We start from the raw sequence: 27,090 nt of genomic DNA, 5'->3' as shown, positions 1-27,090 counted from the left end.
GTTTGTGACTCTCCTTCATCAAAATGAACAAATCTTTTTCTGAGTCATTTGGTTCATTCAACAAACGAAACAAACAAATTGACTCGTTCATTTTGATGAACTAGTTCGAAAAAAAAGGTCAGTAAGATTTTTAATACCAATACCATTAAAAGTAAAATTGAATTAAAATGAATAAAATTAAAAAAAAATAATAATTTAAAATTACATTTTAATTTAAATTAAAAAAGTTTATTGCACAATTCATCACGTATGCAATAAACTGGTCAAAAGTGAGAGTAAAGACTTACTATTTTGAAATAATGCTGTTCTTGTAAACTTTCTATTCATCAAATAATCCTGAAAACAATGCATCACAAAATGTTCCACACAAATTGGCAGCACCGCTGTTTTCAACATTGATATTAAGAAAAAAAATATGTCTTGAGCATTAAATCAGGATATAAGAATGATTTCTGAAGGATCATGTGAAATTTAAGACTGGGATCAAGAGTATATTAGTTATTTTAAATCACAATAATATTCTCTTAACCCTAACACCTAACCCAAGCTAACGGTCTACTAGTCTACAGTTTACTACAGGCTACTAATACACTAATGACAGTTAGATGACATGTAGTTGAAAAGTTACTTATAGTTAGGAGAATGTCTATAGTGGACAATCGAAATAAAGTGAAACCCAATAATATTTCACAATATTACTTACAAATTCAGATGTATCTATTGCATAAGACTTCTATTTTACTGTAATTCTATTGCATTTGTCAGTCATTATTAAATTATTAAAATGCATAAATGAGCTTGAAAATAAGACTTCCAACAGATATCTGTAACTTTTTTAACAATTATTTATTGCGAAAAAGTAGCTTGAATTTGCTCTTAACCACTAGATTGTGGAAATAACGTTTACTGTACTTTCTGATCGCACTGCAAGTGATGTTCTTCCTCAGTATTTTTGCCAAATATTTAAAGTTTCTTAAAGGAGTAGTTCACTTTTAAAAAACTTTTGCTGGTAATTTACTCACCCCCATGTCATCCACGATATCCATGTTATTCTTTCTTCAGTCGAAAAGAAATTAAGGTTTTTGATGAAAACATACCAGGATTTTTCTCCATAATGGACTTCAATGGGAACCAAACGGTTCAAGGTCCAAAAGACAGTTTCAGTGCAAACTGCAATGGGAACCAAACGGTTCAAGGTCCAAAAGACAGTTTCAGTGCAAACGGTCATTTAAAAAAAAAAAATAAATAAAGTTTACGTTTCATAAGCTCAAATGCTCGTCTTGCTCTGTTCTGTGATGCGCGTTCATGACTCTCCTATTCAAACTGGTTTATCAAAATGAACGAATCTGTTCCCGAGTCAAAAAAATAAGATTCTTCATTTTGATGAACGAGTTCGAACAGGAGTCACGAACGTGCATCGCAGTACAGAGCAAGGCGACCATTTGAGCTTATAAAACTTAAAATTTGTTATCTTTTTTTAAATGGCCGATCATTTCGCTTGATAAGACCCTTATTCATCACCTGAAATCGTTTACAGCCCTTTGAAAACTTTGCAGTTTGCACTGAAACTGTCTTTTGGACCTTGAACCATTTGGTTCCCATTGAAGTCCATGTAAATTAAGACTAAGAACTTTTTAAGACCAAGAAAGCCTGTATAAGTTATACAAATGTTTGTCTGTTAATACTAATAATCCTCCTGTTCATGCTAAACTCACGTGTAACTAATTTAGCAGTAAAAGTACACTGTTCTTAAGTGGGTGTGGGAGGGGGGAACCTTCCTGTACGCTATTCGTGAAAAATACCAGGCAGAGTTAAAAACACACAAGTGGAATTTGTGAATCTTCATCTCTTCTATGACATGTTAAAAGCAGAGCAGAGAGCATGAAACTGAACACAGGAAGAAGCACCTTTCATCAGGCGGACTTTGCCGCGCTCGCTGAGAGCCTGTCAGTCCTCCAGCCGCCAGTGCGGGCATGTCCACCGATCGCCCTCTACAAAACACAGATAACCCGCTTCCACAGACCCCAGTGTAACCAGACACCCGCACACTCGCTCTCAGCCCGGCGCTCTGAAGAGCCTGCCCTCATGCACTCTTCAGGCAGAGATCTTCGGTCTGTGTGATTGAACAATTACCGCCACGGTTAATTTAGCCGCGGCTGAGATCGCCTCTCACCGGCATGCCGGCGCGCTGTTCTCTCTTCTCGTCTCCATACAGATGAAATCTGTGACACTGGACGAGAACAACTTGCACTTTCATGGCAAATAGACTTTCCATCACAGCATTCACAGCATAGCTGAGATCTGTCAGGGATCAAATGTGAAGGAAGGGGGAGGGGCAAAAAGCACAGACTCACTCATTTGCAATCATGCAGAGGAGAAAGATCACAGCCTTCCCCTATACTGCTATGGAAAGAGTTATTTTACAATGAAGTGAGAGAGCGAGAGAGGGAAACAATCCGAGCATTTTTACAACTCGTAGTTTTATTATTCAAAGCAGAAGACAAAACTAATTATGACAGGCTTTACTCCCAGCAGACATGAATATTACTAAGAAATTTCAAGAAATTTGAACGTGGAATGCTATATCTGAACAGGATCAACAGTGCATGACACATCTGACTTAAAGCGAAACTCTGTGTACTAACATGTTTAAAGTGGCATCTATGTCGTTGCCTCCATGCGCAAGACCTTCATGGACTCTGCTATCATGGAACTGGTGTCAATCTGACCGTAGATGCCCACTAAAAATGCCTTATGGAGGAGAATATCAGCATGTTCTGGGAAACACAAAAACAGAAGTTGAGCACTACTAACAACATCCATGGCATGCAGTCCATTATCACAGATTTACACACAAATACCCAAATAACATGCCCGTTCACACCATGGACGATAATGATAACCATAAAAATATAATTTTAATAGTGCTTAAAAATGCTTCTAAATATAAAAGAATAGCAGAGTCCGTATCAAAACTGTAACGATAACTGCAAAGGGGAACGATATCGTTGGAATAACATTAAGAATTGGTTTTTTTTCAGCAGATGAACGATAAAAACATTGGCAGCCAATCGAGCTTGAGCATTTAAAGGTGCTATAAGCGATGTCGGGTGACGTGACTTCTTGTTGACGTTTAAAGTATTTTCAAACAAAACGGAGGCCTCCTCATCTGCACTGACCGCCCCAAACCCCACCCCAGGGCTTTCTTGCCAGTTATTGGCTGGAACAGTTTGTTATATTTAGTGGAGCGGGTTGCCGCAGTTTGTTTTTGTTGCCATTTGTGGAGCCTGGGTTGTCTGCATAGACCACGTTTTTTTTTTTTACAGTGTGTTTAGGGGACAGGCAGCTAGCGGATAGTGAGGAGATGTTTGCTGTATGTGACAAAAAAATGTTTGGGCCTAAACAAACATGTGCCATCGCTTAGAGCGCCTTTAAAGCGGTAGACGATAAAACTGAAGCGTGCGCTTATAATAAACAGAATAATATCGTCTGTTGGTTTGGACACTACTAGTTACCGCTACCTTTATAGTTGTCATTCTTGGTTTGAACGTACCTTAAAGGAGTATTTCACTTTTAAAAAAAAACTATTGCTGATAATTTACTCACCCCCATGTCATCCAAGATGTCCATGTCTTTCTTTCTTCAGTCGAAAAGAAATTAAGGTTTTTGATGAAAACATCAGGATTTTCTCCATATAATGGACTTCAATGGGAACCAAACGGTTCAAGGTCCAAATGAGAGTTTCAGTGCAGCTTCAAAGGGCTTTAAACGACTCCAGACGATGAATAAGGGTCTTATCTAGAGAAACAATCAGTCATTTCAAAAATAAATAACAAAGTTTAGGTTTTATAAGCACAAATGCTCGTCTTGCTCTGTTCTGTGACGAGCGTTCGTGACTCTCCCGTTCGAACTCGTTCATCAGAATTAACAAATCTTTTTTCGAGTCATGACTCGAAGGATCCTAGATAAGACCCTTCGTCTTATGTTGTTTGGTGTCGTTTACAGCTGCACTGAAACTCTCATTTGGACCTTGAACCGTTTGGTTCCCATTGAAGTCCATTATATGGAGAAAATCCTGGAATGTTTTCAACAAGAACCTTAATTTCTTTTCGACTGAAGAAAGAATGACATGGACATCTTGGATGACATGGGGGTGAGTAAATTATCAGCAAAAGTTTTTTTTTTTTTAAGTGAACTACTCCTTTAAGACTTCCACTGTAAGTGTTTTTAAATAACGTACGTCAATAACTGAGGGGTGAGCCAAATATTTTTCAAGGTAATCAACAGCATGTGACAAATGCTGCCAAAAGAGCTAAATATCCTTTTGACCCTGAAAGAAATTATAATTATTACAACAACAAAAACAATTATAGTGGTTTCTTAATGAATAAGGTCATCGTCTATTTGTGTACCTTGACAGAGCAGCACATATTCAGGCAGGTTCCTCAGGGCCGTCTGCACCACATCAAAGTTACCGCTGCCCAGACAGTACATGAAAGTTGGCAGGAATTCAGCAGCCATACTAGAGTTGACAAAAATAATGGTGAGTGTATTTGCACATGACATTTCCATTTAATATATGTAACGTTCTTCCCTGCAGGCATCTCACCTGGGGATGTTCTGGATGCACCGCAGGGCCAGACTGAACGCCATGTTGCGGCACACTTCCTCGGGGGAACTCATCAACCTCTGCAGATCATTCTGATAATACATGACAAGTTGGTTGTACTTGTTGAATCTTGCTCATGTTTGTCCATTTTGCAATTTTGTGTACAATTTTGCAATGTACTTACAACAAAATACTGAATGATTTCTGGATTTCTTTTGGATTTCTCATCCACTTCAGTCAACCCATCAAACACATCTAGAACAAAAGAAAAACAGCACATAATTTAATTATATATACATATATATATATATATATATATATATATATATATATATATATATATACTATATATATATATGTATATATATATATATATATATATATATACTATATATATATATGTATATATATATATATATATATATATATATATATATACTATATATATATATATACTATATATAAAATCCTGCATTAACTTTTTATATGGTATTTCATACAAGGTTATCTATTAATTTAATCTTTTTTTACCTGCAATATGCTCTTTAACACATTTACTTTTAATAAAATATTTTTTTATTTAATTCATACCAAAAAAAAAAAAGAACATCCACTGATTTAATGTGGACCTATCAACCTCAAGGCAGCCCCGCTAAAGAACATTGTATCAGAAAGAAGTCTGGAAACAGTCTTATTTCTCTCACCTTCAATTGCTTCTCCTTTGGAGATCTTCTTCAGGCACTTAGTCATGTCGGCTGCAGTCAGAGGTGTGGACGCTGAGATGTTGACCAAAGAGAGGGAGCCTGAGGACGAATCCTCTGCTGAAATACAAAGAGTGGGAGACAGGCTTCGTGAAGATCATCTCACACGTTACTCTGTCTCCTGTGATGTGAGGTGTTGGAGCCCCTACCGTCTCTGTCCTCAGCAGAGCTCTCGGAGGAACCAGACTTCACAGGCAGAGTCAGTCCGGCGAGCAAAGATTTCAGCTGCACCAGGTCTGGATTCTCAGTGGATAGTCCCCTGAAAGAGAGGAAAAAAGCACAATGAAACTCTTTAAATCAAGACAAATAAGTTACAACAAGAAAGTAAATTCACTCTGTTAACTGTGAGCACACATTTAAAGCGGACACTCAGAATATACAGAGTGAATAGTGAATTGAGTTCTCTTTCATGTCTTCATGCGCTTAAACAGACAAATACACACTAAATTATTCAAAACTAGCCTTGAGTCCTCAGCTCTCGCCCTCGAGATCCACTTTCTGGTAGAGTTTAGCTCCAACTCTGATCAAACTCAAAAAAAAAAAAAAAAAAAAAACTCTGCAGGAAAGTGGACCTTGAGGGCCAGAGCTGAGAACCGCAAACAGTTGAGAAAGCAATGTTTATATTATATTCTTCGTATCAGGTCAATACAAGTTTAAATGTGGCCATGTGAATGGCCTTTATATAGTTTGATTGTGTTTGCTTTATGTTTGTTAATAGAATAGAAATGACTTTCTTTTCCTCACCAAAAGTCCTTGACAACTTGAATAACATTCAGAGGTAATAAAAACTAAATCAAGGCAACACTAAGATGCTCGTCAATCAACATTAAAGCGCCACCTTCAGCGAGAATAATGCAAGGATGTTAGACCTCTGCCAACAATGTGTCAAATGTTCAGTGATTAGAATATAAAGCTTACAAAATGTTTATCAAATTAATGCTAAGACCCAGAATCTACCTGGGTCTACTTAAATTCTGTAGGCTACTGATGTATTCATGGTATTCAGATGCACCTTGCAAAAAGACAAAATACATATGTTTAATAATTCAAATTATGACCATTATTTTTACCTAAAACTCTGAATCGACCATTAGAATGGGAATCGGAATAGATAAAATACAAACAATGCCCAAACCCAAACAGTGAGTATTTGCTAAAGCAGAAAAGAGTGATGTGAACCTCAAAAAAAGCTCTTACTGTAGCACATCTGAGTGTTTCTGAAGGAAAGGCACAGCAGATGCTGCATCATGGGTTATGTATTTTTGGATGAACTGCACAAATTTGTTGATGATCGGCATACGGGATGATCTTCTGAAGTTCTGCAAGAAGGTTACATGAAAAAGCTGAAAAAATATTCCAACAAGATTCTTTACAATTAGCTTGTACAGTTTCATTATGACAAACTAGCAGATAAGCAGGTTTGAGATTGCTAAGAACATTTTCATTATCAAAAATGAAATGTCACTATGTATTTAACTTAATGGCGTGTTAAATAGAAGTCATAACTGTGGTGCAGCATAGTCCATTACAAGAGGAGGTCTTTATACCTGCAGTACTTTGATAAAGGACAGCAGACAGTCCTGCAGTGCCCTCTGGTGGTCAGAGAGGAACACCAGCGGCTGCAGCAGCGCCAGGATAGCCAGAACATCACCGAAGAAGGTCAGGTGGGTCTGCTGTCTGATCTCATGCAGGTTCAGATGGATGCGCCCATGCAGGAGTGCAGCAATCATAGACAGGTGTCTGAAAAACACAAACAGCTCTAGTATGTGAACACTATTTACTTACTTAATAAATGTCACTATTGTTATTTTGAATGTCCGACGTGCATTCATGAGAGCACCACAACAAGCGTTTTTTTTTTTGGAGCACAAAATGTATTCTCATCGCTAAGGTTGAACCACTGAAGTCACATGGACTATTTTAACAATGTCTTTCATACCTTTTTGGGCCTCCAAAGTGTTAATTAAATATCCATCAATGGAGATATTTAAAATATCTATCAAAATATCTTAATTTGTGTTACGAAGATGAACAAAGGTCTTAAGGGTTTGGAATGACATTAGGACGAGTAATTACTAACAGAATTTTCATTTTTGGGTGAACTAACTCTTTAAGCGTGTTTTAGAACAACTTTATATATTTTTTTAAATTTTTATATAAATGTAAAAATTTTCTTCATTTCAGAAATGACTTTTCTACATGACCAAGGAAATGAATTTGAATCAATTATATAATAATTAAAGTAAAAATTTTAAACTGAACAGAAAGTTGTTGCATAGTAAACCTGAGTAGAAGCACCGGATGAGATACGGCCAGTTTCCTGCAGGCCAGATTGGCATCGGACACACGGTTCTCGGCTGATTTGGAGTCTCCTGTGTCAGCTAGCAGAGTGATGAGTCGATGCACGAGAACATCCAGCTGAAGGTGCACATATAAACACAGAAAATTAACAGAGTATTAGTCTTTCAGCTGCTGTTAAGAGGAAACTCATGGCATGAGGTGTCCCAAGCTGCAGCGGTTACCTTGCAGGTGCTGCCGTCTGCTGCCCCCTCAGCACTCAGGGTGGCCTCTGGCAGGCGGATGTGTTGGATGACCTCTGGGAAGTGCAGGTAGATCTGCAGCAGCAGCGTCTGACACCTCTTACTCATTATACTGGAAATATACCACATGAAAACAATACATAAGAATAAAAAAAAAAAACAGGAGAGGCTCTATGAGTAATGTCAACAACATAGAAGGGTACTTAACACGTGAACATTCATGTGCAAATCATTTTTCAACATCAGTTTAACAGTACAAGTTAAAATATATATGACTGTAAGGTCCTGTGACTGGCTTCTATTTCTTTTTAGTTTTACGTCCCTTTGAAGACATACTTTTTTAATGGATACAACTTTACTATTAGAGAATTATAATTGAAATAATTTAAAAAACACTATTAAATAAGCAATAACAATTAGAATGGATATATTATTCAAATATTCTGAACATATAAATATAATAATAATATACATTTTTGACTTTACCATCTATTATAGTTATTAATACATAAGAAAAATAATATTTAAAATACTTTTAGATGGAGAATAGCAAGCCACACAGCATGACAACTTTCTAAATGAATTATGACATAACTACGTATTTTTTATATTGCATATTAATATTAATTATTATTATTGACAACTATGTATTAAATACACAAGTCTAATACATAATTAAATTACATTTTTGGTAATATTAACAATTATCATAATTATTTATTTAAAAAAAAAATAGCAAAATATTTTTTTTAAATAGTGTTTTGACTAATATATTTCTTAATTTAATTCACAAAATACTGTTTATAATACCGAGAAAAGCATAACACACAGCAGGACAGCTTTCCAAAAGTATTTCATGTCAACCAAACAGAAACCATGAAGTCATAATTGCTTCATGCATATAATTATAGAATATTAATAATAATTGTATTGCTAATGATGTATTAAATAAATAAGAATTATAATATAAAATATTTTGGGCCATTATTATTGAAAATAAGCAAAATACTATGTAAAAAAAAGTCAATTTTCCAAAAGTATTTTGGTCAACGAGAGAGATTAGCATGGTCTAACTAGAAAAAGCAGCCAGTATCAATAACCGACTTTATTAACAACAGAAGACAAAACTCATAATTGCTTGTCCAATCAAGCAAAGGCCTTCTTACCGACAACTTTGTAGCTTAATTGTGGTTTATGCCTGCTAATCCGCTGTTGTGCTCACAAGCAACAGATATGGAGAATGCCAAACAAACACATGAGCGTTTATCCCACCAAACACGCGCTTTACATGCCAGTATTACTCCAGCCCATTCTCGACCATAAGACAGCTTAGCTAGACTTAAAAATATCGTATTTCTGGGGGTAATTTTTTGTCTGACCTTGTCCAAAGTTTTCTCCCCCTCATTAAGGGGGTTTAATAACCAAAGGCAAATTCATGAAAGGAAGGGGGGCTGCCACCACAAAGAGCCCCGGTCTGATCTCTCTGACAGCCCCAGTCTGAGCTGCGACTCACAACAGAAGCCAAAGGAAGAGCCGGAGCCTTAATCCTCACGCATTCATTATACTACACTGAGCTCTCTCCAAGATCACAGCGCTGAACGACTTCAGCCGCCTCTCATTTCACACCACAAGAACTAATTACAGCTCTTCCCGCTTTTGTGCCTGATGTAGCGCATTTCTGCTGTAAGTAAAGCAACGGCACGGTATCACGCACATCTATCAGCCTCTTTAAGGGGGCTTTTAAAGAAGAAGTTCAGTGCTTTGCGACGGTGGCGAGTGTGGCCGAGTGTTTGGTAACACGGTACAAACCCTGACTTCTGTCTGACACAGTTGTCCTTGCTGTTTTACATAGATCATTGGGAACATGAGCAGAAGGCAGCGAGTTTTCTTACAGGATAAACTTGTACATGGCTTGAGTCATGCGTCCTTCACAAAGATGGATTTGCTTGATTCTGATCTTCTCTGATGAGTCTAGTTTTCCACTTTGCCCAACACCTGGGCCTCTAATGGTTAGACAGAGACCTGTGTCTTGCATGCACCCACTGTGAGATTTGATCTGGGGGTTCTTTAGTAAGGCTGGAATCAAGCAGATCCTTCTATATGAAATACGCAAGGTTAAAGGAGTAGTTCACTTTTAAAAAAACCTTTTGCTGATAATTTACTCACCCCCATGTCATCCGAGATGTCCATGTCTTTCTTTCTTCAGTCGAAAAGAAATTAAGGTTTTTGATGAAAAAATTCCAGCATTTTCTCCATATAATGGACTTCATTGGGAACCAAACGGTTTAAAGGTCCAAAAGACAGTTTCAGTGCAAACTGCAAAACCATTCAAAGGGCTTTAAACGACACCAGACGATGAATAAGGGTCTTGTCTAGGATCCTTCGAGTCATGACCCGAAAAAAGATTTGTTCATTTTGATGAACGAGTTTGAACTGGAGAGTCACGAACAATCATCACAGAACAGAGCAAGGTGAGCATTTGAGCTTATAAAACTTAAACTTTTTTATTCATTTTTGAAATGGCCGATCGTTTCACTTGATAAGAAACTTATTTATCGTCTGGTGTCGTTTAAAGCCATTGATTTGAAGCTGCACTGAAACTCTCATTTGGACCATTATGAAGTCCAATGAAGTCATTATGGAAAAAACATTATGGAGAAAAATCCTGGAATGTTTTCATCAAAAACCTTAATTTCTTTTCGACTGAAGAAAGAAAGACATAAGTATCTTGGATTACATGGGGGTGAGAAAATTATCAGCAAAAGTTGTTTTTTTTTTTTAATCGAACTACTCCTTTAACCTGGGGGAAAAATAATGCTTCCTTCTGCTCAGACAATGTTCCCCAAGGACTGTTTTTTTTCTCTCACAGGACAATGCTTCATGTGACTGACTGATAGGGAGCATGCCAAGACGCATGGAATTATGGTATTATTCCACCAAATATTGATATTTTGAACTCTTCTGAAGATAAAACTTTAATATTGTGTTGTTTAAAAATGTATTAAATTGTTTTCTCTGCATTATTTGAGGTCTGAAAACATGTATTTTCCACCAGTTGTCATTTCCTGCAAATAAATGCTCTACATGAGAATGTTTTTTACTTGAGATTTAGAAGAAATGTTGATTTTACTCAAATGCATAAATAGTAAATGCAGAGAAACTGCTGATTTTGCAGTGATCTCTTACTATTTTTTCCAAAGCTGTATGTGTGGGCGCCACAATGCAGCAGCGCATTAGTTTAGAACAGCGATCAAAGGCATAGTTCACCCAAAATGTTTTATTTTCTCAGCATTTACTCAGTGTCTGGTTACCAACATTCTTCAAAATATCTTCTTTTGTATTCAACAGAAGAAAGAAACTCATACAGTTTTGGAACAACTTGAGGATGAGTAAGTAATAATAAAACTGTCATTTTTGGGTGAACTATCCCTTTAAAGGGTTAGTTCACCCAAAAATGAAAATTCTGTCAGTGTTTACTCACCCTCATGTTGTTCCAACCCCGTAAGACCTTCGTTCATCTTCGGAAAACGAATTAAGATATTTAAGATATTAAAATCGCTCCTGCATACAGTCCATAGGCTTCTTGAGGGACTGGCTCTTGCCGTCCCCGAAAAGTCATAAAAGACATCGTTAAAATAGTCCAAGTGACTACAGGGGCTCAATCTTAAGTTTATCAAACGACGAGAACACTTTTCTGCGCAAAAAAACAACAAAAATAACGACTTTATTTCAACTATTCGTTTATTTCTCCCTCTGCGCGAGTCAGCTAACTAGTTTAATAGCGTAAGCTTCTGTTATTGTACGTCACACGCATCACACACACATGACCAGCGTCGACCAATATTGAGCCTACGTGTGACGTAGCTCTACGCAATCACACTACGTTAACGGACTATAGGCTTATGGAGAAGGAAGTAAATAGTTGAAATAAAGTCGTTATTTTTGTTGTTTTTTTGCGCACAAAAGTGTTCTCGTCGTTTGATAAACTTAAGATTGAGCCCCTGTAGTCACTTGGACTATTTTAACGATGTCTTCAATTACTTTTCGAGGACAGCAAGAGCCAGTCCCTCAAGAAGCCTATGGACTGTATGCAGGAGCGATTTTAATATCCTAAATATCTTAATTTGTGTTCCGAAGATGAACGAAGGTCTTACGGGGTTGGAACAACATGAGGGTGAGTAAATACTGACAGAATTTTCATTTTTGGGTGAACTAACCCTTTAACTTACGTGTACAATTAGCCGTTTAAAACGTGCATTCGCCCAATCAATTTAGAGAATCCAGATGGTATAATCAAACATATCTTGTGGAGCTCTTGGAGTATGCATTTCTTTTAACTGTTGGAAACGGTGTACTTTAAAAAGTGGACTTTAAAAATGTCTTATCCTGTTGCGCCCTCTACAGGCCATGTAGGATCAGCGACTAGTCGACGTCAAGCTTAAACTGTCATGGCAGAGCATTAAATTCAAATAGCCAGTGCAAATCCTAATACAGACTCGAAGGATGTACCTGTCTCCCCACTTCTTAACACAGCTGATGAGGTACTCGGAGACTTTCTTTACATTGTCCAGGTCTGAGTGGAGACAGCTGTGCAGGAGGGGCAAGCGGGACTGGAGAAGAGAGCAGGAGACCTGGTCCAGAGCGCTCTTAGAGGTGGCTGAGTCACGGCAGCTCAGCTCTGACTCAGACAGGATGAGGTCCACCAGACTTATGAGCTCCTCAGAACACAGCTTCAACACAAACTGCTCGGTGCGCTTCTGCAGAGAAACAAAACACCATCTTACACACTCAGAGACAATATAAACTGATCCATACAATCTGTAGCCAAACATTACAGTTTTAGACCTTAGGATCACTACAAATTGAGCTTTGGACTGGTTAACAATATAAATAGGCTTAAAGGGAGCATGTTCTATATACTTGCACTAACACACTAAATTTAGTTTGACATGGCCATTGTCTTCTCTACTGCTAGTCCTTAAAGCTACTGCACCTTTGAGAATGATGTAATAATTGTAAAAATGACATCTGCAGGTTTCCCACACCTTTTGACCAATTCATTTCTGTAAAAAAATAGTTCCATGACAGGAGTCGTTTATGCTCATTTCTAGAGATTGCGATCCCAAAAGAAACTTCTAGCAGTTAGGTCGTGTGTCCACCAAAGCGTTTTTAGCCAGCCTAAAACGCTAGACGCTCTTCTGAAGAGAGCCGTGTTGTGGGCGCTTGAGAGCGTTTTGGCAGCGCAGCGTTTTTCCGTTGAGACGTTTTGTTGCTATGATACAGAATATCCGCAGCACAGTTTGAATGTTGTGACAGTTAGTCGGTGTGGTATTAGTCCCGCCCCTCCTCCATTGTGATTGGACGGCTGGGTAAAAAGTGACAGTGATGAGCGCTGCGTTTTATCCAAAGTTGAACATTTTTCAACTCTTGGCGACCAGTAAAAAACGCTGGACGCTCGGCGCTTCAGCGTGAAAAAAAAAAAAACGCTCAGCGCCTCGTCACGCTCATGGCGTTTAAAAAACGCGGCGCTCCCATTGAAAACTATTGAAAAGTCAGCTATTGCCAGACGCGTGGAAAAACGCTTTGGTGGACACACGGCGTTAAAGCTGCAGTCCAGCGTTTTTTCTCTTTGTCGGCATCTCTGTTTGAAATCTGCAATTGCAGTCATTCGTGGAATTATCAACTTTATGTGAGTTGCACTTCAACACCCTCGACACGGCACAGCGTGGATGAACACAATGTTTGAGGAGAGAGTGAGGCTGTCAGTTACCACGCCGGTGTCAATAAAGGCATTCAGAATCACAGATTATTCTTTTTGGAAGTATGATCACCCGAAAATGTCATCTGAACTAGTAAGAAACATCCACTTTTGTTCTAGTTCTGATATTGCAGTAAATCGCGCTGATTAAACCTAACAATAGCTTATAAGTTATCAGATCACGAAAAAAAACGTGCATGCTTGAATCTCCCGCAGAAATCCACCAGTACCAGTGGAATCAAAAACTTTATTTCAAGCTTACCGCTTTGGATCGAGCTAAGGCAAGCAGATAGCGTTGAACACTGGCTGGTTCTGTATTTTCTCAAATATGTATTTTGGATCATTTATAATGCAAAAAAGCTACAGACTGCAGCTTTAAAATAATTTAAAGTCGATCATCGCCAGCTAAATTACATTCCCAGCTGTTTCAAGATTGTGGGAACCCTATGCCTGTTATGGTTGTCTAAACGAACTGCATGTGAAGTGAAAAAACAGCAATCTTGCCAAGCTGCTGAATATGATATGTAAATATATTCAAAATTGCGATGTAATATTAACTGTGGATCAAATCAAACCTGAGGAGTTTTCTGATCTCGACCCTGCCAGATGCGGGGAATGTGACTGCAGGCCCACAGGAAGTCCAGAGCTGAGGTTGGGTCCAGCCTGGAGATCAGACAGAACACAGTTACACACGCAGGTGTGAGAACAAAAAGAACGGAGCGTGTTTGACAAAGCCGCTCACCTCTGCTCTCTGTGTTTGTTGAGCAGAGAGCTGATGCACTGATGTAAGGTGGTCCAGTTGGATTGGTGTGTAAGGAGGGCCAACAGATATGGCCTGTAGGAGGGGGCCACACTTACACCGCTGCTTTTAACCTGAGACAGACAATGAGAAAGTCACACTCATCTCATTTAAAGAAGCAATAGATCACAACAGCAACCCTTCTCCATTTTAGTATTCAGTTTCATTGGATCCAGAAGTATTTCTGCCACTCATGTTTCTTTGTATGCATTTCACATTCCATTAAGCCAAGAGCAAAGCAAAACATTTGTTTTAAAGGGAAATGTCTCAATATTTGAAAAAAGAACAAGAAAGAAATATATTAATCTACTTATAAGCAGATTTGAGGGAATTAACTTTTAAAAGTAATGCATATTGAGTACTCCCTAAAAATGTGAATATGAAAGTAATGTGTTGTGTTACTTTTTGTCACCTGGCTAAGGCTCGCTCTCTTCCAGGCCTTCTTTTTTGCAAGCAAACAAAGTGATGCATTCAACAATTTAGACAATATAACATACACCCTCATTTATTATATATATAATATTACTATATATAATTAGAATATATAGTATTGTAATTCAATAGAATATTAAAGTTGAAAGAGTTGTTACTTTTGTACTTTTCGTCTATTCCTGTGCACACATGAGTAATTTAGAGTTAATTTAGTAGTTTCAAATTAAATAAACCAAAAGATAATTGTGCTCAAACTTAAATATTAATATGCAAATTTATAAAGTAATGAATTATTTTAATCAAAAGTAATCTGATTACATAAAGTACATTACTTGCAATGTGTTACCCCCAACACTGCTTATAAGTGAATGAATTAACTACTTGTGCCATAAAACATTGAAACCATTTATGTAATTGAACTAGCTTGTATTTTATATTTAAGAAAAAAAGGAATATTAGCTATAAGCTTCTTATTTTTTGAAATAAAATACCTCACGCGTAAATATTTAAATCGGTACCCACACCCACATGATCAGTTTACAGAGAAACTACTTCACCTTGTTTTGAGCAAAAAGCAGCTTCTGCTGAAGATCCGAGCACACGGAGGTCACCTCTGGGTCGAGCAGCTCCAGCCAGTCCACCAACAGCCCTGAACACGAGCCAGGCTTCTTTGACTCAGTGCTGCAAGGGAGGACACACACCCCTCATCAACCCAGAAAATACACAGCGTTTCCGGCAAATAAATAATACACTAATTAAATCAGTGATTCCCAACATTACGTCTCATCTTTGCATGTATACTACCACTTAAACCTTTGGTTTTCGGTGTCACATGGTCCTTCGGAAATCATTATAATATGACGGTTTGATGCTCAAGAATCATTTCTTATTATTATCAACATTAAAAACAGTTGTGCTGCTTTATCTTTTTGTGGCAACCCTGATACACTACCATTCAAAAGTTTGGGTTAACCAAGATAAAAAAAATAATTAAAAAAAAAAACATTAAAAAAATATTCAGCAAGTATGCACTACATTGATCAAGTGGCAGTTTATGCCTTATGGATTTCAATTTCACATAAATGCTGTTCTTTTGAACTTTAAGAATGTGTCACTGTTTCCACAAAAATATTAAGCAGCAAAAACTGTTTTCAGAATTGATAATAATATTTAAAAACCATCATTAATATTTGAGCACCAATAAATATTGAGCACCAAATCAGCCAATTAGAATATAATCAAGAATTTAAAATATTTTTAAATAGAAAGTTTTGCAAAAAAATAGAATTTATAATAATAAATTGCAATAATATTTTCATAATATTACTGTGTTAACAGTTTTGTTGATAAAATAAATGCAGCCTTGCTATACATAAAAGGCTTAAAAAAAAGTGTATAAAACAATAATAATTCCAAACTATTGATCGGTAGTGTACAAATTTTATGAAAATTGATACAAGTTCACAAGTACATTTGACTCTACAGAGTAAATCTGGGGGAGTCGTGGCCTAATTTTTAGCGAGTCAGACTGGTAACCCAAAAGTTGCTGGTTCATTTCCAGTACCGGCAGGAAATGACTGATCAAGGCACCTAACAACTCCAGGGCACCATAGCATAACGGCTGTCCACTGCTCCGGGTGAGTGCGTGTCCATGGTTTGCACTGTGTGCGTGTCTTCACTACTCTGCTCCTAATGTGTCCACTAACTTGGATGGGTTGAATGCAGAGGACAAATTCCAAATATGGGTCACCACACTTGGCCTTCACATGTCACTTTCACCATATAACTGTAATAATGGTGATTTATCCAGTATAATTTGTGTACAAAGGTTTGCTGTTGATGAAGGGGTACTTGAGCCTTTACAAAAGCCTAAAACATCATAGAGTCACACTGCATATGATGCGTATTTAGTCTCACTGTGACTTACTATGATAACTTTGGCTGTTCGACAGGGATATAAAAAAAAATAATAATTAAAAACCCAATTTTATTGTTCCTTCCCCACCTAGAAACAGTATCCCCAGCATACAAGGAAGGAAATATGTGATGAGGCAGTGTAGAGTGACTCATGGTGCGCTTACATTTTGGAATCCACCTCTATTTTCACCCCTCGTTCCTCTGTTTCCTGTAGCAGCAGAGAGATCACCATGGCAACGGGACCAGCTGTGTTTCCTGGGGTCCCATTCTCTGTACCGATGGTCATAAGCAGTGATAACAGCTCCTCTAGATATGGAGACTTCACCTCCATGAGGCCCTGCAACACTAAATCACAAAAAGTTTTTGTTTTATAATATCGGCACTCTTGTGTAACACACAGGTCCATAAAAAAAAAAAAGAAAAAAGAAAAACAACCCATTGCAGCCAATCCCACATCACAAAAATGAGAACTACCACACGCTTTGCTTCTAAGTAACCCTGCGTCTCAGAAACTCCAGCCCCACCACACTAACTTTCATGAGTAATTTTTTTCAAAAAGTACAACCCGGCCTTTGGAGCCGTCGCTGGACGTAAACAAGCCCTAGAGTGGATGTGTGGCACAGTGTGAGGTTGTTTTTGTTTTGGTGAGGTTTGAGAGCAGAATGTTAAAATCATAAAGAGAAACATTAAGGACAGCGCGAGTGGAGATACTGGTGCATGAGTCAAACGCAGCCCTCCGGAGAGACTGACTAATGCTGGCAAGCACTCCAACACCAACACCAACACAGAAACTTAACTGCCTCTGTAGAGCTGACTTACCCTTCGGGTCCTCGCCTGTTAGCCTTACGTTTGCCACAAACCAGTTCAAAAGCATTTTCCAAAGCATTGCTATAAGAGTACACTACGTGGTTCCCAGAGGAGCTATAATTTAAGTTAATAACATCACACAGAGATAAGTGCTGTTTCTAATGTAGGCCGCACAACACATTCAAGAGATATCATATTTCCACCCCCCCCCCTGATGTCCATTTTCGTTTTTTTCTAGGCCACAAACAGACATGATTTAGTTTCTTAAGACCGTTTTATGCACCCTCTCAAACTCTCAGGCCTGTTTCACACCTCTCGCATGAGGCAGTAAGTCACACTGCAATGAAACTAGGCAGTTGACGCATAATATGTTTATGAACTTATTTAGAATAAACGTTGGGTAAATGCTTAAAGGCTCTAGTATACTTCAGCGAAATTGAAAAACAATCTGGTGCATTGTCATTTGGAACAAAAGTTTGTTTGATGCTCGTTTTGGGAAAGTTCTAGAGCGGTAAACACCTTCAAACTACCATTGGTCTGTGGCGATGTAATAGATAGGTGTGGCTCTGAGGCTCTGCCTTGCTTTTCTCCAGTTCATTTCTTCTGTTCAGTCCACTGAGGTCAGAAAGAATCTGAACTCTCCCTCATTTAGCCTTCAGTTCTTCAGATATTTAGAAATCTTAACATCATAACACCAAAAAAAATCTTTGTAAATGTGGACAGTCAGATCTTAATGTATTCAGTTTGGAAAGAGTAGTTTTGGCAGCTTAGTTTCAATAAATGCACTTCTTGAATTCAGGAGGAAGCTTCGATTTCTAAACATTTTAGTATGTTTTCACAGTACAATGAACTCTCTAATTTTAAAAGAGTCTTATTAATTGTGATATGACCCTTTAAGTGAGTACTGGAGGACCCTGAAGAGGTTGAATACCTTTTCGGATGAGTTCAGGTTCAGCATTGCATTTTTCTCCAGCTCTCAGAGAGGCAATAATGCCCCTCGCTGCCACTTCAGAGTCTCGCCTATACGCCAGTGATTCAGCCAAGTGTAGAAATCCTGTACGAACTGATGACAGAGGACACAATCAACACCAGTAGAGCATGCTGGGACTAAAAACGATCAAGTGACTGTAAATTTTGACCTGACTCAGCTCAGTTTGAATATAAGCTTGCAAATGTGACAAAAAATCAGGAACAGGAGTGACTCACCATCTGTGATGCGATGTTTGTGAGAGTACTGAGCTGCCAGAGATTTCAGCAGGCTGTGGAGCGGCCCCGTCTCCACCGCGGAGTTCTCCAACCACGTCAACATCTGCACAACGGCGTTGAAGAACAGCGATGAGAAGCCAACGTCTTGAGACACCAACCGCTAGAGGAGAAAAAGAGAAGTAGACAGAGTGAGCAACGAAAGGAAGCCCCAGTGAGGATAATGAATATGCAGGTATGAGTAGGTTAGGTGCCTGGTAAAGATGGAGTTGGCGCAGTAGAGGACAGGAGATCATATGGCTGTGGTGCATGGCCATGACCAGGGCTCCAGCGTGGGCGGAGTTTAGAAGGGCTGCTAAGGCTTGTAGGAGTCGCCCGGCAGCGCCACCCTGCTGGATGTGACCCTGCCGTGCCTGCAGAACCTCCTGGGCCAGGGTCTGCTGCAGAGATAATGACAGTGGTCGGACCGGAGGAGGAGGCCAGCGAGGATCCACCTTCAGAGGGAAGAGCTAGATGGGGAAAGAGAATCGTCACCATCACAGTCAAGTAATAAAGAGTGTAATTAAAGAAGAAGAGGGTCATCTATGTAATTAAAATGTCTCAATCTGGGATTTGTCAGTGAGGGATCATGCCAAGAAGAGACTTAAGGGCCAAATCAAAGACTGAATGGATGTGACATCATTTTTGAAAAAGATCTGTCCAAAGGCATTTTAGATTCAAAACAGTTTGGCAGAGCACTTCCTTTTCCAGATAACGTCACACACACCAATGAATTTTGTTCTTGTATGTGCGGTTGAGCTCACGTTCATCATATTGGAGTGCTCTATGTATGTGCACTGATCAATGTTTAAATATGAATGAAAGTCTAAATTAAATCACTTCATCATATTAAGCAACCGTGTCTCTTCAGAAGACTTGTATTAAACAGCTAAATTCATATGGATTACTTTTAGAAATGTCTTTATGCACTTTTTTCTCAAAGCATAACATTTTTAGTGGAATGGATCTCTCGGGTTTCATTCAAATAATATTTGTGTTCTGAAGATGAACGAGTCTTTTGGTTTTGGAACAACATGAGGGTGAGTAAATGACAATTTTCTTTTTTTTCTTTTTTTTTTTTACAAAACTGATTCATCTTGATGCATCTTTTCAAAAACTGATTCAGTATTTCTTCAAGTTTTAATCACAATCCAGTGATGATATAATGCCTTCACATACTATTGGAAATTTCCTAAAACTTCCCACTTCTGTCGCATTCAGGTGTTTGTTGTCAGAAATGACACCAGGCTTATTCTTGCCTTATTGGGGAAATCGTATTAAAGGAGAAATTATTGTTTTAGCATACCATTCATTGACTCATTGACAACAATATAAACATTCCCCCTGCTATCTAGTCAGCTTGCTGACAATTTTGGAATTTAATACAGGGTACTTTCTCTGCATATAAACCATGCAATATTCTTCAAATGATTTTTCATATATGTAAATATACACTAATTAAACAAGACAAGGTCGTAACAGATGTGGCTGTTGTGAAAAAAAAAAAGAATACCATTCACAGCAGCAATCATTCTCCCCTCCACTATATTCAAAAAGTTTATGGCACACCAACTCGGAAAATCGGTTATCAAAATTATCCGAGTTTCCCAGTAGTAAATACGACTTAAGAGGGCCTATATGTCCAATTCCCTCCAAGGAAACTCATATTTATGATAATTCCGCAGCATTAGATTTACAAGATTCATCTACAAAAATCTGCAACATGTTATGATGTTGTTGGCGATACTTAGCCTTAGAAGAGACTGACCCAGAAATTTGGAAAGAGAAAGTAAAAATGTGAACAGGACAGATTGCGAATGTCATGTCAGATTATAATATTATTATTAATAATAACATGGTAGAATTAAATCTTGGCAGGAGAAAAAAAAAACCCTCTAAAAAGCAGCATAAGTACCTGTAGTAGGATCCCAGTGAGATCATCCTCTGGGCCGATCGCTGGCACCTGACTAACTGCTCTCATCTTTACAGAGCCATGAGGTGTTTCAACGGTAACCTTAGCCCTGTTCACCTCTGAGCTGTCTGTAACACATCAGATTAGCAAAGGAGTCAACTGAGAAAAACAGCACCATTATTCACTGCTATCTTAACCCTTGATGTAAGGCATTCGATCCTGACCTCTGCGTGAAGTAAGTGAGGCACTGAGCAAACTGTGAAACGTGTGTCCTCCCGTGGCTCCTCTCTCATGCTGGACTTCTACCAGATGAGCCATGTAGTCTAACAGATAAAAAACGTCCATGATGTTAGCATCATTTCACACACACTGAATGCAGGGAGAAAAGAGTACACCAAACGAAAGATCCTCACTCTTGTCCATGATGTTCTGCTCCAGTGTCTGGGGATCATGGGACACGGCCTGGTCCAGATACTGCAGTAGTTTGCTCATGCTGGAGACGGGGATCCCGAAGGACTGGACGAACAACAGCAGCTGCGTGGGCTCCAGGTCCTGTAGGGCTGCAAATGACAGAGAAACCCATTCAGACTTGTAAAGAAAGAAAACCTTCGGGGTGTGACGTCGGGGTTTGAAAGATACTTAAAGGGATAGTTCACCCAAAAATAAAAATTCTATCAGTATTTACTCACCCTCATGTTGTTCCAACCCCGTAAGACCTTCGTTCATCTTCGGAACACAAATTAAGATATTAAGATCACTCCTGTATACTAGTCCATAGGCTTCTTGAGGGAATGACTTGCTGGCCTCGAAAAGTCATTAAAGACATTGTTAAAATAGTCCAAGTGACTACAGGGGCTCAATTTTAAGTTTATCAAACGACGAGAACACTTTTGTGCGCAAAAAAACAACAAAAATAACGACTTTACTTCAACTATTCGTTTATTTCTCCCTCTGCCTCCCCTTGTCAGGTTACTAGTTTAATAGCGTAAGCTTCTGTTATTGTACGTCACACACATGACCAGCGTCGGCCAATAGTGAGCCTACGTGTGACGTAGCTTTACGCAATCACACTACGTTAACTGACTACAGGCCTATGGAGAAGGAAGTGAATAGTTGAAATAAAGTCGTTATTTTTGTTTGTTTTTGCACACAAAAAGTGTTCTCGTCATTTGATAAATTTAAAATTGAGCCACTGTAGTCACTTGGACTATTTTAACGATGTCTTTGATGACTTTTCGATGCCAGCAAGAGTCATTCCCTCAAGAAGCCTATGGACTAGTATGCAGGAGTGATCTTAATATCTTAAATATCTTAATTTGTCTTCCGAAGATGAACGAAGGTCTTGCGGGGTTGGAACAACATGAGGGTGAGTAAACACTGACAGAATTTTCATTTTTGGGTGAACCAACCCTTTAATATTCAGTAATATTATTGATTTGACTGCACTGACACTGTTGGATGTGAAGAAAACTTGACCTGAACTGAGCTGAATAATGACAGTTACATAAACTAATAATGATACCATTGTCTTTTTAGAGCTGCTCATAGCTGAAATTTAATTTGTCTCAAGTTATTTGACTGATTATTACTGTGATGCTCCTTTGAAAATCTGTATTGTATAAAGTGCTATAGAAATAAATATGTGACTCTGAAGACTGGAGTAATGATGCTGAAAGTCAGCTTTCCAGCACAGGAATAAATTACATTTTAAAATATATTAAATATTATAAGAATTAAATATATCATCCTCATTTTATTATATATAATATTTCATAATATTACTGTTTTTACTGTATTTTAAATCAAATAAATGCTACTTTGGTATTTCCTTAGCATCAATACAAGATATCTATACCTGCATCGACCAATCGGGCGACCTCAGAGCGGATCATTCGTAATTTCAGCCAATCTGGCAAAAGAAGGGCCTCCTCAGACGTGTCAACCAGGAATGCGGTAGGAAGGGGCTTTTTATCAGGAAACCAGATATCCAGCAGTATATAAAACTCACTTTCCCCTAACAAAAAAAAACAATCACAGTATCTGTTACTCTAAGTACAGGCAGAATCAATCCCCACACACTGCAACAGAGGACACACTCACCTTTGGGAGGTCCCAGCGTGAGCAGGATGACCATAGCATGGACTACCAGAATGTGCATGGTGGCTGTTTCTCCTGTGGTCCATCGAAGAAACACTTGATCCTGAGACTCTGACTGTGATGTTTAAAATTTGGTCTTTAATCATGTGAACAAGCAAGCGGCAATTTGAATTTCCAGTTCCAGTTAATCGTTCCATACCCAGCTGTAGAGGTCCTCTCCCTCTTTAGTCTTCCTCATACGACGGATGTAGGCAGAGAAGATGGTGATCAGAGCGGAGAGAACGGCGTCAGACTCGGGTCTGCAGGAGTGCTTGGAGAACAGGCAGTTCATTATAGTGGAGCGTTCCACTATCAAGCGAGCTACATCCTGAGAAGCCAGAGAGGAGAGACGGATTAGACTAGAGCTTTTATCAGACTGATAAAATGATGTAGGTTTAGACTAACCAAGGCCAGGTCATTGTGAAGGGACTGCTCCTCCACTGGTGCATGCTGGGATAGGTAAATCAGGTATGCACTGATGGTTTGAGGATCGGTCTCCATGTGAATGGCCTGACAAAAAAGGAAAACCACACACACATAAGCTGATCAAGTTACCGATATTGATATTCTTGTAACTGTGTAGGTAAACTGACCTGCTGTAAGGCGCTGGCCGTCAAGCCTCTCACGCTGTCAAACAGAGGCAGTTTGGGGAGGTCCTGAAGGAGCCACTGGTAGCCTGGCAATAACTCTGCATCTCCGGAGTCCTCCTCCATGAGTTGATCCCTCTCCTCTCCATCTCTTAATCCTCCCTCCGTCAGCACCAGAGACAAACCCTGACACACATCGCAATCAACAATCTTATTAAAGCGTCCTAAATGAACCAAGCACTGGTGGATGGTTAATTAACTCCGTACCTTCATGGCCAGCACTCTAGAGGCCACCTGAGAAGAACTGAGACGGCGCAGGAAGTAATCCAAGACCTCGCATGTGGTCTGTTCATCAGCCTTGGGACCAAGCAGAAGGTCCTGCAGCCGCCCAAGAAGCTGCCTCTGTTTCTGCTGCCTCTGGAGGGAAAAATACAGTGAGAACAATAATATTGTGAAATATTAAAATAACAGTTTTCTATTTATATACATTTTAAAATGTAATTTATTCATGTGATCAAAGCTGAATTTTCAGCATCATTAATCACATGATCCTTCAGAAATCATTCTAATATGATGATTTGCTGCTCAAGAAACATTTCTTATTATTAACAATGTTAAAAACTTTGACTTTGGGATAAAAAGTATTACATACTTTATGAAAAAAATATAGGAAAATAAAATATGGCCCATTGAGAAGACAACTGACATGTGAGATCGAGACTGAGATTTACCTGTCTTTTCTTCGCTCTCTGCTCTTTGCTCTCTCCTTCTTCCTCATCATCAATTGAAGATGAGTCATCAGCGGCATCGTGGAGGAGGAATTCGCACAGGCACTGAACTGGCAGCACATCTAACGACCCTTCACTAGACTGGACGAGATCAGCCAGCCACGGCATAGACTGAGAGGAGGCCTGGACGGGGGGAAATATTAAATTTAGCGAGTCCCTTAAACATGGCTATTAAGAACAGCTTAGGAAAGTGTTTACTTGTCTCTGAATAATATTGAGAAGGAAGTCAGGGTTGCGGCTGCGGCAGAGCAAATGGCCCAAGCGCAAAGACTGGTTCAGAGTCTTCACTTGATCCAGGACAAGAGGAGGTGGCCTACGTGGGGGTCCCCTAAGTGAAGCAAAGACAGGGTCAGTTTCTTTAAAGGGTCACTCCACCTCTGGAAAGTTGAATGTGTATTTAAAAAGGGTAATTTATGTAGAAGAAATGTGAAATTATTTTTTAATTTGGAGCTTTCTAGACTGAGAAAAGCCAGAAAATGTATTTTTGGCTTATGTGGATGAAAGACAACAACTCCCAGAATGCACTTGCTTCACCACGCCTACTGGTAACAGCACAGTAGTTAAGCAACTCTAGGCTAGTCTAGAAAGTCTCCGTGATGAGTCTACCCGAAAATGTGTTTTGAGATTGCCCAAAATGTTCGGGATTCAGCTTTTGTGTTCTACAGTCGCCATTCATCATGTTTACTGTGGCGAGCAGGACGAGTGAGGGCCGTGTGGAGAACGTGCGAGGCCGGTGGCGTGAGTACCGATGAGCGACACCTGTGAGACGCACCGATCTCGTTTCTCTCACGGAGGAGCGGGAATTTTCTTAGCAATGTTGAAACGCACATCAACCGATAATTTTTTTAGTGTTCATGTGAACACTACATTCAGATTCTCCAATCAGAATGAATTCAGTTAGATTGAAACCAAAGCTGTGGATGTAAACAATGAATAGCGACTGCAGAAAGCAAAAGCTGAATCCCGGACATTGATGGTCGGCATTGACGGTAACCCCTAAAGTTACTACTCGGCTTTCTACACAGCTCAAGAGCCTGCTAGCGTAGCTTCCAAAAAAGATAGCTAACACTATGTGTAATCCCAATCCTCCAAAATGCATCGGTCTGCGTGTCCATATTTTCAAGACCTTTCTGCCGGTGAAATCAGATGCACTGGCACTGATCTGTGATTGGTCTGTTAGCGCATTAGGTCCAACCCCCATATGGTCGGCTTTGAATGGGTGGGATCTAGTGCTTGTAGTCTTTACAGAAATCCCCCCTCTTACACTTCCTCCTACAATGATATAAATTGACAATTTTTGCATCATTGTAGGAGGAAGTGAAAAAGGTAAATAGCAGATTTCTCTCATCTCAGGGGAAAATGAGAGAGTGTTGCACGACCATTCAATAGTATAACTGTGTTTCTAACAATGGAAAGCTTAATGCAAATGGGTGGAGTGTCCCTTTAAAAACACACAGGATTATTAATGCAGTGACAAACGGGAAGTCATACTTGGGGTCCAGGCTGGTGAGCTGGGACAGCAGAAGGCTGTTGTTCTCTGTTATGGTCTGCTTGGTGGAGGCGGCTGCCAGGTGGCTCTCAAAGGCCAGGATCTCCTGCCGCTCCTTCTGAGAAATCTGCAGCTCTCGATTGATCATTTCTGTTTTGGTCTCCTCGTCGGCCACCGTGCACGGAGGGTAGGAGTAGTTACTGAGAAGAGAGCAAAACAAAGAGTCAAGTGCTGAAATATCCATAAAACCACATTTCCACACAATATGCAGAACACTTACTTTGTCATAACCATCTCCATGAGCATTTTCAAACTGGGGTAACCATCCCACGCTGCCAAACCTGAAACCGTCGGTGACAGAGATGTAATGGCGTTCTAATGAGATGTTATTATGAAATGCAAGTATTGCATCATATCTGGCCTCACCGATTTTCTGCGGGTTGAATGCTGCGACCACAAGCAGCAGGAGCCAGGCTTTCCAGTAAAGAGTTGATATGGCCAGATTAGGAGGTTGATACCTATAATGGAACATTTAATAAAGTATTTCACCTCTCAGACGAATAAACAGACCACAAATAGAGTAACAGATTCCAGGAGCGGACAAACCACAGAGTAGCTTAATCTTTCAAAGAAAATAGCCCATGACACCCAATAATTATCCGGCAATATAAAGCTGATGAATCACTGCCTAATAAAACAGAAGTGAAAAAACAGCAGGGAATAAACTGGGTGAAGGGTAAAGGCCGTACCCTGCAGGAAGCTGGATGTTCTCTGGGTGATGGTAGGTGCAAAGGTTCAGCACAGCATCAATCAGCTGGATCCTCTCGACTCGCAACACATCCAAGTCTACAGTTGACGATGTAGGAAGACAAACATAATCACATGGGCAGCTTTAAAAACAGAAAAGGTCTGAGCTAGGCGTGTACTGTACCAACATTCCTCTAACAAGGAGCATTGTCTTACCATCAGACTGAACTCCTGCAGCTCTCTTCACCAGGTGATCGGCCAGCTCCATGGCGTCAGCAGGGCCCAGGGGCAAATCACGAGAGAGACCGATCACCAAGATGCGCATCAGTGTGTCCTCCAGCAGAGGAACCTCAGAGCACAGCCGGAGAAAGAAACTAACAAACAGGAGAAACGCTTTAGCATCTATTAAAAAAAAAAAAACACTCTTTCTGTACGATGTTCAATCAGAGATGATATCTCACTTTCTGTCGCTCTCAGGTGGCCAGTTATCCCATTTGTAATATGTCTCAGGCTGCTCTGTGAAAAGCACCTTGTGAAGACTGTTGAAACACAACGAAACAATCAGC

At 39.3% G+C, this 27,090-nt stretch overlaps 1 protein-coding gene across 5 annotated transcripts in view; it reads right to left on the bottom strand.

Moving 5' to 3' along the window:
- Positions 1 to 2,450: 2,450 nt before the first annotated feature.
- The window catches only part of ints1 (integrator complex subunit 1), a 32,369-nt gene continuing 7,729 nt past the window's right edge, over positions 2,451 to 27,090 (bottom strand). For 3 of the 5 annotated variants that reach the window (XM_039675072.2, XM_039675075.2, XM_039675073.2), the window contains 35 exons: positions 26,986 to 27,063; positions 26,741 to 26,898; positions 26,527 to 26,623; positions 26,204 to 26,295; positions 26,058 to 26,118; positions 25,780 to 25,977; positions 24,487 to 24,616; positions 24,232 to 24,411; positions 23,768 to 23,917; positions 23,507 to 23,686; positions 23,319 to 23,423; positions 23,074 to 23,241; positions 22,878 to 22,989; positions 22,633 to 22,791; positions 21,191 to 21,337; positions 21,002 to 21,100; positions 20,781 to 20,905; positions 19,081 to 19,335; positions 18,830 to 18,989; positions 18,555 to 18,686; positions 16,981 to 17,161; positions 15,457 to 15,580; positions 14,411 to 14,541; positions 14,244 to 14,331; positions 12,420 to 12,667; positions 7,893 to 8,022; positions 7,655 to 7,788; positions 6,918 to 7,110; positions 6,568 to 6,689; positions 5,520 to 5,629; positions 5,314 to 5,430; positions 4,794 to 4,864; positions 4,610 to 4,701; positions 4,413 to 4,522; positions 2,451 to 2,777 (listed from right to left, as the gene is read on the bottom strand). In XM_039675072.2, the coding sequence (XP_039531006.2) occupies positions 2,662 to 2,777; positions 4,413 to 4,522; positions 4,610 to 4,701; positions 4,794 to 4,864; positions 5,314 to 5,430; positions 5,520 to 5,629; positions 6,568 to 6,689; positions 6,918 to 7,110; positions 7,655 to 7,788; positions 7,893 to 8,022; positions 12,420 to 12,667; positions 14,244 to 14,331; positions 14,411 to 14,541; positions 15,457 to 15,580; positions 16,981 to 17,161; positions 18,555 to 18,686; positions 18,830 to 18,989; positions 19,081 to 19,335; positions 20,781 to 20,905; positions 21,002 to 21,100; positions 21,191 to 21,337; positions 22,633 to 22,791; positions 22,878 to 22,989; positions 23,074 to 23,241; positions 23,319 to 23,423; positions 23,507 to 23,686; positions 23,768 to 23,917; positions 24,232 to 24,411; positions 24,487 to 24,616; positions 25,780 to 25,977; positions 26,058 to 26,118; positions 26,204 to 26,295; positions 26,527 to 26,623; positions 26,741 to 26,898; positions 26,986 to 27,063 (4,753 nt within the window). In that variant the 3' untranslated portion in view covers positions 2,451 to 2,661. The remainder of the gene's footprint in view (positions 2,778 to 4,412; positions 4,523 to 4,609; positions 4,702 to 4,793; positions 4,865 to 5,313; positions 5,431 to 5,519; positions 5,630 to 6,567; positions 6,690 to 6,917; positions 7,111 to 7,654; positions 7,789 to 7,892; positions 8,023 to 12,419; positions 12,668 to 14,243; positions 14,332 to 14,410; positions 14,542 to 15,456; positions 15,581 to 16,980; positions 17,162 to 18,554; positions 18,687 to 18,829; positions 18,990 to 19,080; positions 19,336 to 20,780; positions 20,906 to 21,001; positions 21,101 to 21,190; positions 21,338 to 22,632; positions 22,792 to 22,877; positions 22,990 to 23,073; positions 23,242 to 23,318; positions 23,424 to 23,506; positions 23,687 to 23,767; positions 23,918 to 24,231; positions 24,412 to 24,486; positions 24,617 to 25,779; positions 25,978 to 26,057; positions 26,119 to 26,203; positions 26,296 to 26,526; positions 26,624 to 26,740; positions 26,899 to 26,985; positions 27,064 to 27,090) is intronic. The other 2 variants (XM_039675074.2, XM_039675076.2) reach the window with 1 other exon arrangement.

Source organism: Pimephales promelas, chromosome 3 (genome assembly GCF_988280905.1).
Source record: "Pimephales promelas chromosome 3, fPimPro1.hap1.1, whole genome shotgun sequence".
Lineage (NCBI taxonomy): Eukaryota > Metazoa > Chordata > Actinopteri > Cypriniformes > Leuciscidae > Pimephales > Pimephales promelas.
Note: the sequence above shows the minus strand (reverse complement) of the source record. Positions and strands in the feature narration are given on the sequence as shown.